The sequence below is a fragment of the Vigna angularis genome, chromosome 3 (genome assembly GCF_016808095.1).
Source record: "Vigna angularis cultivar LongXiaoDou No.4 chromosome 3, ASM1680809v1, whole genome shotgun sequence".
Classification (NCBI taxonomy): Eukaryota; Viridiplantae; Streptophyta; class Magnoliopsida; order Fabales; family Fabaceae; genus Vigna; species Vigna angularis.
Genome location: NC_068972.1, coordinates 20,181,316 through 20,193,582, shown reverse-complemented (window position 1 = coordinate 20,193,582; position 12,267 = coordinate 20,181,316). Strand labels below are relative to the sequence as shown.

At 31.4% G+C, this 12,267-nt stretch overlaps 3 protein-coding genes across 7 annotated transcripts; 2 read left to right on the top strand and 1 right to left on the bottom strand.

The window, feature by feature from the left end:
- The first annotated feature begins 2,214 nt into the window (after positions 1-2,214).
- On the top strand, positions 2,215-2,718 carry LOC108323364 (S-protein homolog 1-like). The gene has a single exon (XM_017555794.1). It carries the CDS (start codon positions 2,215-2,217, stop codon positions 2,716-2,718), a length of 504 nt encoding a protein of 167 aa, XP_017411283.1.
- A 3,104-nt stretch (positions 2,719-5,822) lies between these two features.
- Positions 5,823-7,673, top strand: LOC108323374 (probable glutathione S-transferase). Of its 5 annotated transcripts, none has more exons than XM_017555809.2 (3): positions 5,823-5,979; positions 6,779-7,113; positions 7,200-7,673. In XM_017555809.2, exons 2-3 carry the CDS (start codon positions 6,799-6,801, stop codon positions 7,554-7,556), a joined length of 672 nt encoding a protein of 223 aa, XP_017411298.1. In that variant the 5' UTR covers positions 5,823-5,979; positions 6,779-6,798; the 3' UTR covers positions 7,557-7,673. The 5 variants fall into 5 exon arrangements, with proteins under 5 accessions (XP_017411298.1, XP_017411301.1, XP_017411300.1 ...); XM_017555812.2 differs by having other exon boundaries at positions 5,828-5,979; positions 6,776-7,113; XM_017555811.2 differs by having other exon boundaries at positions 5,830-5,979; positions 6,773-7,113.
- A 183-nt stretch (positions 7,674-7,856) lies between these two features.
- On the bottom strand, positions 7,857-11,604 carry LOC108323376 (monothiol glutaredoxin-S10). Its single transcript, XM_017555815.2, has 4 exons — positions 11,199-11,604; positions 10,611-10,685; positions 8,477-8,503; positions 7,857-8,170 (listed from the first exon to the last, which is right to left on the bottom strand). Exons 1-4 carry the CDS (start codon positions 11,554-11,556, stop codon positions 8,094-8,096), a joined length of 537 nt encoding a protein of 178 aa, XP_017411304.1. The 5' UTR covers positions 11,557-11,604; the 3' UTR covers positions 7,857-8,093.
- Positions 11,605-12,267: the final 663 nt, after the last annotated feature.

Sequence of the window (12,267 nt, the reverse complement as noted above, 5' to 3'; positions counted from 1 at the left end):
TAACAAAAACATAATACAAAAGAAAATTGTTAACGTCCATGACAAGATAAACAACAACAACATCATTTTCACAACTTTCTTCTCTTCTTCTAATTTCCTTTTCAACTTTTCGTTCTTCTTCCTTAGATCCAATACAAGTTTTTCATTTTCCAAACACATTTGAAGTTCTTCACGTTTTCTTTCATAGCTTCCTTCAGCTTCAGAAACTCCTTCATCATGCCATTCAAAGTAATTACAACTTGAATTACTCTGCAATCAAAACAACACAAGATTAATTCAAATTTCAGCAAATGAAATGAAAGATTTAATCACTTACTACCCAATTTCTACATCTATAAAACAATCTTCCTTTGTTCTTCATAGTAGTGGCCTTCAAAACCAACAATGTTTCACCACAACCACACAATTTAGAAGGTAACCGTGAAGATGATCCACAGCTTTGCGACTTAGACGAACCAATTGACCTTCGCGTCCAACCATTTCCTCCGCTCTCACCTTTCATTTCACTACAAGAAAGCAATCCCTTCATCAGCTTTCCTGCCCACAAAAACCCTATATCCCAAATCCTCATATTGACACGAAGAATAGAAGAAAACCAAAACCAAAACATATGAACTTACCTCCTCAAGAACACCAACTCCAACCTTCACATGTACCCAAGTTCTTTGCCCTCAGCTGCAGCCACGAAGAAGAACCCAACTTCTTCAAATCTGATTTATAACCCTCAGCTGCAGTGACGAAGTGGTTAACTAACTTAATCTCAGTTCAAACACTTAAACATCCAACGTGGCAGAGAGAGAATAGAGCAGATCAGTGATCACGTGGCAACGCCGTTTGCCACATCCACTGAAACTTAACACCGTCCAATTTTAAGAACTATTACTCAGAGTTTCAAAACAATAAGGACTAAAAACCATCAAAGTTCTGAGTAGGGACTAAAACCAAAATCGCTTGATAGTTCAGGGACTAAAAACATATTTAACCCATTAAAATACTCAAAAATGATTATGATAAAAAAAAATTATACTAATTGTAATAGTATTACGTTAACTTATTTTTTTAATTGGTTACGATCACATCGTTTCTATTTTTTTTTCTTTTTATACCTTTATTTTTCTACTCATATATATGTCCTTAAAAATTTTACATCAAACATTTTCCATTAAAAATATAGAGAATGCGTTAAAAGTAACTCAGACTATCATCCATGATATTTGAAATATTTTCTGCAATTTTTAGCATCGTAAATTTAAAAAATAATTTTTTTTATTATATAATTAAAATTAGTCATTAAATTCGTACAGTGGCAACAGTTTAACTGATAAAAAATAATCATTATTAAGAGCACTTGTAAATAATGAGAGCAAAAAAGGATGTGTAGTGCTAATAATCTAAAACAAATTTCTCTTATTGTAATATTAATATTATTATATATACATATACTTACTGTGTTTAATTTTATCCAACTTAAAAAAAAATTAATTTCAGTTTAATGTTAATTTAAGATATTAATGGACTCCTATATGTTGAGCCATCACGTTATAATATTACTTAAAAATGAAAAAAAAAAACAAAAAATTTAAAAATAAAATGAATATTTTTAAATTTTAGCGAAACTAATTTTAACTATTATATATAACAAATTGATATATAAATTTTAAGACAGGTATATATTTTTAATAAATTAATATTATTTTTAATTATTTTAAATTTTAGTTATTTTTTTCAATATCATTTATTTGGTGCAAATGTGATGAAACCAAAAAGACTCGTTCAATACATTTATAGATATTTGGATGAACTCAGCATATTAATTTAGTTAATATTTGATTGCATAGATTTAAAAGTAAAACCAACAGCTGAAAATTATAATAGAATCAAATACAATAACAAAGTGTAATCAATACCAAAAACTTTACATATTTTATCCTACTTTTTAGAACTACCTCGTAATTACTATTTTCCATGTGTAAGCTAATAATTAATTACTTACGGTAAATACACATCAATGCATTAAAATATGAAGCCACACCAAACTTTTCCTATCTAATTAAACGGCAGCATGCTATATCTTCCTTTCTGATAAACCAGCATGGCACTTCATAAATGCTAAAAACTCATGCTCGTGGATTCAATCTTTGCATAGAATGTGAAAATTTTACAACTTATATATATATAACTAAAGCGATCAACATCTAACAAAAAGCAACAAAAATGGAAACGAAGAGAAATTCAGGTTTGTTAGCAAAAAGTGGTTATCTTTTAGGGTTGGTTTTGGTTTTGGTTCCACCAACCCTTTCAAATGCCTCAAGTGTTTTCCCTGAATTCATAAAGTGGCATGTGTACGTTATGAATGAGTTGAACAACAAGGAAAGTTTATTGGTTCATTGCCAATCCAAAGATGATGATTTGGGTAGTCATAAACTTTTTGAAGGTGGGAATTTCACTTGGAGTTTTAGGACAGATTTCTCACACTCCACTCTATTTTGGTGTCATGTGAAGAAGGACAACGACAACAACGATAACAACAATAACAACAACGATTGTGACGATGGTGTCTCGTTTGACGTGTTTTGGTACGACGAACGTCTTTTTGAGAAGTGTCATTGGAAGAATTGCCTTTGGAGAGTTAGGGATGATGGTATTTACCTAACAGCTTTATATGAAACTCAAACTGAGGAATTCTACTATCACTGGGGTGCTACCAGACTTCCCTGATTTCTTCTTTTCTTTCTTTCTTTTCAACAAATCTATGGTTTTTATTTGTTTAAGCACCACTCCTCTCCAAGCATCAATATGCATTATGTCATTGTTATAATATCTTGAAGAAAAATAATAATAATAATAATAGTAGTTAGTCTTTTTTTTCTTTGATGATGATATATAGTCTAGGATTTACTTGTTTGTTTCTTTATTTCCTTCTTTTAGGTTTGTTATTTGATGGAATGTGGCTTCTTTTTATGAACAATAATTTTTAGTGATAAGAATTGTGTATTGCTTTTGGGATTAAGCACCAATTCATATATAATTAAAAAGATTATCTATTTTTTTTTTCTTTGCTGAAAGTACAGACTAATAAGAAAAATTGGCAGGAAAAATGAAGAAAATGGAGGTAAAAGTTAGTGAATTGTATCAAGATGTATAATTTTAGCTTACATGTTTATTATTAAATGGGGTGAAAAAGAAGAGAACTGATGATCCTTTAAGAGTTTCAATAGGTAGAATAATTGTGATTTTTTTTCCCAGAAAAAAGCTCCTTTATTTTAATCTTTTTACCATAGCTTCTATCAGGTCAATTGGCTATATCAAGAAATATTTATTTCCTTATATAAAAAAACCTCTTGGCTGTATACATTTGTTTTTACAAAGGTTGTATACATTATACATGTAATAAATATAGATAGAAGAATGATGTTATAGTTTGAAAAAATATTTATAAAGTATACGATTAAGTTTATTAATTTATTATTATATTTCCTTATTAATGCAATTGTAAATACAGAAATTAATAAAAAAAATTAGGTGTTACTGTCTTAATAACTCAAGAAATGTAGAGTTGTAGACGTTCGTTATAAAACTATTGAAATGTAAATGTTACTAATTAGTGAAGATTTAAAAGAAAATAAACCATACTTTTCCAATGAGATAAACTATAATTTGAATTTGATTTAAATATATTTTATTCTTTCAATATGAGACAATTCTTTTATTGCTTCAAAACTAATGTAGAAATTAATCATCAGTTATGTAATTTTATGTTTCTGTTCTTTTAAAAGATATGCAGAAATTAATTCTTAAAAGAACGTATTTTTCCATTTTAATGAGCATTCTTCTTATCATCATGCACCGGATCATGATGTTAAGACTTAAATTTCACAAATATTTTATTAAGATCATTAAATTGAAATATAAAAATAAGACTAAGAGTTTTATAAATAAAATTCATTCTCTCTCTCTTCTCTCTCTATATCAAGAATTAAAAAAATATTAAAATTAAATTAACATATTTTATAATACATGGTGATCCTACACATAAATCATTATAAGAAAAAAAAATGTATTTAACTGAAATTATATTTAATATTTCAGCATTTCAAACCCCAAAGTATGTTATATTTATGGTTATAAAATGAATTGTTAATAAATTATCGATTAATATCTGAAATCCCAAAACTTACATGTGGTTTTTCAATTTCTTGTTACTTTTTAGAGCTTTTCAATTTGTTTTTTATTTTTAATAAATGAAGAATTATAACTCTTATTTATTTATATATATATATATATATATATATTTCACTAATATCTAAAATAATACATTAAAATTATTCTTTAAACCTCTTTTTATAATGATTTCAACCATAAGATCAAGGTTTTTGCAATTTCTGGAAGCACAATTCAGGCTGCATCAAGACAAAATGAGTGCAACCACAATTCAAAAAGCTTGAGTGCGTGCAAGAATATATATACCAATTTCTTTTATAATAGCTTGGCTACGCCAACTCCAACAACTTGATTCCTAATTCTCGCTCAAAAATTTCACTTTCCTATTCTAATTCCAAAAGCATGAAATATAGTTATAGAATTTTCAAATCACCAGAGCATAGAACACCACAACATCTTAGTCATCGACCTCATTTGCTTCCATTTTCACCAAGAAAGTTTCAATTAAATTCCACAAGTAATAAATGCATACCTAATTTTGGAATTAATAGGAAGTTAACAACCAAAAACAGAGACATGTTAAAGTAAGTTAAGGTAAGCTTCAAAAAGTTCCACTGATTTCAAATTTTTTTATGCATTTTCACATAACCACGTGTAGAAGCAAAGGGAGAGAAATAATAGTGAAAACAAATAAGTCTATGAAGCAATCGGTTTCAAACGCATTGTAAACACACTGTGTTAAACCAAATATATCAAAAAAAACAAATAATACACTAAAAGTTAAGAATAGAAGTAAGTTAGGACGTGAGAAAGAGGAAAACTGAAAAATAATTTTGAAAAGACAAAGATGATAAAGACAAAACTATTACAAATAAAAAGTCCAAGACATAATGAAATTGAACTTTTACTAAAATCAAAAGACGAAGTAAAATTTGAAGAGAACTTCAAATTTTTTTTTCTTACAAACAAAGGATTAAACGAATATACAGAACACAAGGAAAGAAAGAAATTAAAAAAGTTAACAAATTTTATTGTAATTTTTTAAAAATACGGTCTATACTTCTGGTTTGAAGTCTCAACTAGAGATAAAACCAATTTAGAATATATATAAGTGTGTGCAAATTTCATCTTACAAGTCAGTTTTGTGGAGTTAAGTTTAAAGTACGCTTCGTAACAAAGTATCAGAGTCAAACTAAAATCTATCCGGTGTGTTTGAAGTCTCACGTCAACTAGAAGTAAAACTAATTTAAAGATTATTACAACATGTGTCAATAAGCTCCAATAAAATTAAAAAAAAATTATAGTGAATCATTTCCACGTCAGCTACTACTAATGAATCATTTGATTGATGAATAAGATATGTATAATTGAATTGGACATGTTAACTTTTATTTTTTATTTTCTTCTATATATTTTATGAGAAACGTGCGTATTCACTCAAGAGACCATGAATTTTATTATTTTAAAGAATGAAATTGAAATTGGTTTGAAATTTTTCTTAAAGAACTAAAATAAATTAATTGTATTTTTTAAAAAGATAATTTCTATAACTTTTATGAATATAAAAAAGAGTTATATTGAATTTGAGAAACTAAAAAACATGAGGTTGAATTGGCACAACAACGATGGTATGGATTGTATTTAATGTTTGATTGTAACTGGAATAAAATTGTTTCATAAATAAAAGAGACATAGAGAGACAGAGAAAATATAGATAAAGTAGAAGGCAGCTATGAATTGTGAGCAATTCCTCTGAATTGGATTGAATTGCCCTCGCTTTTGCAACGCACTCTACCTTAAAGATCAGCACCAACCACTGTGAGCCAATTCTTTTCAATTTTTATTTGAAGTATGAACTATATTAGCTTGTTAAAAACGTATGCAATCTTGAAATTTGGTGCCATATGATTGATGGTATCATGTATGTCAGCTGATCTTGCAAGATCTGGAAAAGATCTTTGGCTGCTTGCCCATAAGTAACCATTTTATGCTTTCTTGTTGTCTTGGGGCTATATTCTCAGGGTTCATGAACTGATAATTATGTTATTGAATTAATGAAAAGGTTTGAAGTTTCACCAGCAGTTTTTGGAATCTGTAGAATTTGGTTCGAGTTCGCTTGTCCTATCCTATTTTTCTTTCTTTCAGCTTCATTTTCCTTTGGATTTCTTAGCGGAGAAAAGAGGGAAAGAAAATCAGCTCCACAGTCCTCACAGACAGCAAAAATTGTATTAAAAAAAACACATCTATTCAATGCTTATTCTTTTTTAAGTAATTTAAAACATTCAATCTTCAAGACAGAAAAGGTAGGGATAGACAATGGAAGGAAACGTTGCTCTCTGTGTTTTTGATAATTCCTACCATGCCAACCTATATCTTGACCATTTGCACTGTTTTTTTATTTTTTTTTATCTTTCAATTTAATCGTATGTTTTCAATTTTTATAATAACTATTTCAAAAGTCGTACTATGATATGTTGTTGATTGACAGTGTATAGAAAATCAATTTAATACTTCAAAACATGAGATGTAAGGTTTACTACTAGAGAGTGTCCTTTTGCGAAAGTGGCGAAATTGAGCAACCATTCTATTTTAACTTCTCTAACAATCACAGTAGCAGTGTGCAGTTACAGTCGTAGAATGGGAGAACTGAAGCTACTGGGAGTTTGGCCTAGTCCATACGTTTACAGGATCATATGGGCGTTAGAACTGAAGGGCATAAAGTATGAGCATGTACAAGGAGAATTCCACAACCCTGATTTCAGTGATTTGCTACTGAAGTATAACCCAGTTTACAAAAAGGTTCCTGTCCTTGTTGTTGATGGAAAGCCAATTGCAGAATCCGCTGTCATTCTTGAATACATAGAGGAAACATGGCCACAGCCACCCATGCTTCCACAGGACCCATATGAGAGGGCCGTGGCACGGTTTTGGGTGAGTTTTGCTGAAGAAAAGGTAACAAGGTTGTTGTTAAGCAGTAGAGATTTTAATTCTCTCTTGTTCTCTCATTTCTATATCTATGGTTGCAACGCCAATTGCAGAGTACTTCGTTTATGTCATTCTTTGTGGCTGTTGGAGAAGAGTTTCAGAAGGCAACAAAGGAAGTAAGAGAAGTGCTTAAAGTATTAGAAGAAACCATTGGGGACAAAAAGTATTTTGGTGGTGAAGAAATTGGAGTTTTGGACATAACCTTGGGATGGATACCCTTGTTCTTTGGAGTCATTGAAGATATTGTTGGTGTAAAGGTGTTGGTAGTTGATGATTTTCCTCGCTTGTTTACTTGGATTCGGAACTTCAGTGAGCACCCCTCTATCAGAACGAACTTTCCAAGTCACCATGAGTTGTTTGGTTATTACAAGCAAAAGAGAGACACTATTATTCCACCCAATACAGCATGAATGCAGGCATGAACTGATTTGTATCTATACGATATATTATATTAGTAAACTTCCTTGTGCTTGGATGATTGAATTAGACTGATAATTTTATTTCGAGGATCCAACTTCACATTTCAACCTCATTCAATGCATAAAATATGCTCATTATAGTTTGAGGTTTAATGGTGGGGTCCGGTTATAAATTACGAGCATTTTCCATCTTGATTGATTAGATATGTCCTTCGAATAATGGTTTACGTTGTTCCTTATTTATAGTATTACGAATTTAATTGCATTTTGGCTTGAGACCAGTGCGTCCAGTAAAACAAAATGGCGGAGTAGAACCATCACCTAACTGAGAAGTTGCAACTTCTAGTTCTGCAAACCATTAAACGGCAGATTTGTAACAAGAAGGGCCTGACTAAAAAGGTCAATGTTTAAGCTATCAGTGCGCTCCGATGTCTTTCAACCAACATTTGTGACAAACATAACATTGAGAGAACTGCATTGACCAACAAAATGAAAAATTAGTGGCATATCAGGTTTACTCTTGGATGCTTAGCTCTCTGGAGTTTTAGCTTTAGCTTCTGATAGCAAAGGTTCAAGTTCTCCTTTCCGGTACAGCTTCAGGGTATCTGCATGAGTTAAAAACAAATGTTGGACAAAAAAGGAAAAAACAAAGAAATTGCACTTCTATATTTTTATTAAACTGTAGTGTTAAACTTCTTGAAACTTCCAGAATACTAAGTTCATATATGCAGACAATATACATTGGCAGTTATAGATATTTTGCAATAAAAACAGAGTGGTAATTAATAAGAATGTAAAAATAAGGATGCGTCCACTTTGACAATCAAGAATATAAAAGACAATTTGAACTGTGGATATATCCCCACTCAGACAATCAATAATATAAAAGACGAGAAAACAAAGAAACATACCTGAACAGCCGCCAATGTGTTTGCCACCTGCAATGAAGAACAGTTTTAGGATGGGTTATAAACTATTCCGTTCAAAAGGTGAACTTAAAATAAAGGTAATAGAATTTAGTGCTTTTATTATAGATAACGTAAGGATGCAAAGGTTCACGCATGAAAAGAAATGAAATAGTACATCGGAACCTGCTTGCATTCAGGGTACGTGAAATGTCGCCTGGTTTTAAAGATGAGTTTCAAGTTTAGGTTGAATAATGTGGCTGAACAATAATAACAAGATTCCTTTCTTGAACAAAAATTAATTTGAGTTCATTTCATAAAAACCATGACCAGGACAGTAGGTTATACATTACATCGTGATTTTTGGAATCAAAAGTGAGATTAAAAGAAATTGTGGATCTATTTATTCCACCAATAACCAAGCGAGATAGGGTGTAACATAAGAGATTTTCCATTTCTATTGACTCCTCATGAAACTGGAATAGATCAACAACAAATATTGCATATGGTATTCAAAACTGGGATGAATTGAAAAACAAATATTTATCGGCTCTAATCGAACTCTTCTTTTTATGAAGAGAATGAATCCTGTTATTGAGGTATCATCATAAAAACAATCCCTTCTGCAGGTACTTGGATCTGCTCATTTTTCTCCTCCATTACCCATTTGGAAGTCCATGTTTGTTTTAAGGTAGTTTTGTATCTCACATTTGCAGAGAAATTGGGCAGCTTGGTGGATTATTTATTTGTTTCTCCTTACCTTCATCCCCTCTTTTGTCGTTCTGTCATCTGTGCACATTATTGCAGGATAAACACTCCGGTGGTTTTGAATCTCCCCAGTTTCTCGTCTATTATTGCAGGATAAACACTCTGGAAGTCCACTATTGTTTTAAGGGAGTTTCTGAGAATGGGCAACCCCGGGGCATAATTGGTTTTCACTCACCTTCAAGACACCTTATTCAAGTACAATGGTAATAAATCTTCTTCTCTCAAATGATTTTATTTAAGAAACAGTGAACACTTTCACATCTGAACTTGTTCCATTCTTTCTCTCTCTCTCTCAAGGCACATAGACCCTTACTCTCCTAAATCATTAGATTTTAAGCATGCACACCATGTCCTCAACCTATAAGGCCCTATTATACGTCCTATTTAATATCATACAATTTTCAATTTTCAGTATAGCAGCAGAAGTTGAACATACACGTATGCAGAAGATTGTGTCATATCAATTACGTCTTCATAACCTAACGAGCATGAGGGGAATATAGTAGCAGAAAAGTCATATTATAATATGTTTAGCATCTTCCCTTGGATAAAGTCAGAGTTGACATTTCATGAAAGGAACAAAATATTATCACACCCAAAATTGAAGTTTTAACACTTTTCCTTTTATAAAAATTATCTGAGTCGTTGATAAGAAATTTGAAAACTGAGAAGCGCAACCACATTGGTACCCCACTCAAGATTATTTTATAGCCTCCAGACACCAGCTACCCAGCAGTCAATAATACATGGATCCATAAAATCACCAATTTCTAGTTTCAATTAAAATCGTATTAAATGGCAGTATTATAGGTGCCTAAGTTGAAAGCGGAACATGACACAAACTGATACAGCAAACTGCAGGTTTGATATGCAAAGACTTGGCACTGAAATCTACAACTGAACTGCATGGTATCATTGACCAGGCATTTAATACCTTAGTTCACTATTAAGCTCTCTTAGGATTATTTTATTACATGAAATCAGCTCATAAAAAAGTCTTAAATTGAGTAAAATCTTAGAAATCCCCTTCCTCGCTCAATCTCGTGCATATCCATGTGTGCAAGTATGAGAAAAATATTTTCATTTCTGCTCCATTTATTTTCTACATTCCTACTCTTTAAACACAAGGTTTCAGGATGTACCAAGGAGAAATGATTCAAAGGGGAGGGCATGTCAAATAAGTGGCTTATCAACATTAAAATAAATATCCACCAGTCAGGCAGTTTCTCTTAGCATCCAATCAACCAACAGTAACAACAATTCAAAATTCAAAGAAGCTAATGGCATAAATATTCTACTAACAATGAGTCACCAAATGCTAATACAAGTATGATTAAGTAAGAATAATGCATCCATGATGGGTACTGCTTACCAATAAATACATTTGGCACAGTGTGTTGCCCCGTGATCCTCTCCAACACCTTTTGCAACTGTGGCCCTTGAGGACCTAAACAGAAATACAAAATTTATGACACAAAACAAGTGCTCAAATGCACAACTGATAAGGCAAATTGCAATGAGAGAAAGGCAAATTCCCTCATTATGTTCAAAAAAAAATGGAGAATTCTGCAAATTTCTATCGTCAGTGAAAATTTACTGGCAATACACTAACCAAGAGAAAGGCAAATCACATTTATAGAAAAGACTAAACTTTTACGTAGGATACAGCAAGCTGTTAAATTTGTAAACCTGAGCTGTGGCAATTTCGTTGCCATTCATTCAAGTAACCATACTGAAATCATTTTAATTTTTCAACAAGAAGGAGGCAGTTCAGGAATAAGCAAACGCAAGTCAATATAATCAAGAAACGAACTCGGATTGAAAACCACTATAACTAGGCGCGTATATAGATTTGATGGAAAATGAATAATACGAGAAAGGACAGTTAGGGCTAAGAGAAAAATGCTAACATTAATGAACAATTCAGAAGAAGAGATGAATAGAATAAAAGAAAAGATACCCATTTCGTCTAATTCGAAGACCAGGGGGTTGACACCGAGTTTGTTGAAGAGGGATTTGACCTCAGAAGAATAGGAGCACCAGGTTTTGGAATAAACGACAACAGGGTTTTCTGCAACGGTTTTCTTAATGGAGTCTTCGAGGCGAGAGCCGAAGGAGGAAGAGGAAGAGGACGATGAGGTGGCTCGAACGGAGGGGAAGTTGCGGTTTGGCGATGGAGAAGCATTGATGGAGGAAATGGGAAGAGAGTGAGAGAAGAAGTGTTTGGTTACACAGAAGGAAGAAGAAGAAGGGAGCTTTGAAGAAGGTTTGAAGCTTGAGAGAGAAAGAAGAGCAACGTTTCCCAAAGCCGAAGCCATACTATACTCTTCAATTCTGTTCTTTTCTTTTCTTCCTTTCGGCTTACATAGCCCTTCTTTTCATTCTTTCTATTTTTCACATTCATTCTACCCATTTTTAATTCTTTTCCGTTTACTCATAATTTTAATCAACTAATAGAATAAATTTTTATTTTCACCACTCTTTTTCTACGACAATTTAACTAATTTTCATGTTATATTAATAATAAAAAACTGAAGGGTAAAAATAGGATCTCATCTGGTCTAGTAATAATGTTATTCATTTTTATGAAAGTTATCTCTAATTTTACAAGTGTCATTGTTACATTATAGTCCATTAGAAGGCAATAACAACTTTGACACAATTTTAAAAATAATGAAATCACATTAAACATTTTTATTAAAAAAGATTAAATAAAAAGTAATAATCTATAAAGTATTATAATAACGTTTGAGTTGCTTATATTATTTAACACATTCCAACTTAAAGAGGTTAGTATTGTTAGATTAAAATAATCCATATCCAATCATTTCTAAAATTTAAGGACCAAAATATATTAAGGTTTATGATAAGGACAAATTCTAATTTTTTGTCCAAATTTATAGACTAAAAGCATATTTAACCCAATTTTAATTATATAAAAAAAATACTAACTTCGTTAGGAGGTTCTAAAGTGTTTTTCCTACTATAGGAAAAACGTTCTTTACATAGTTGGTTGTACAATGTAGGAA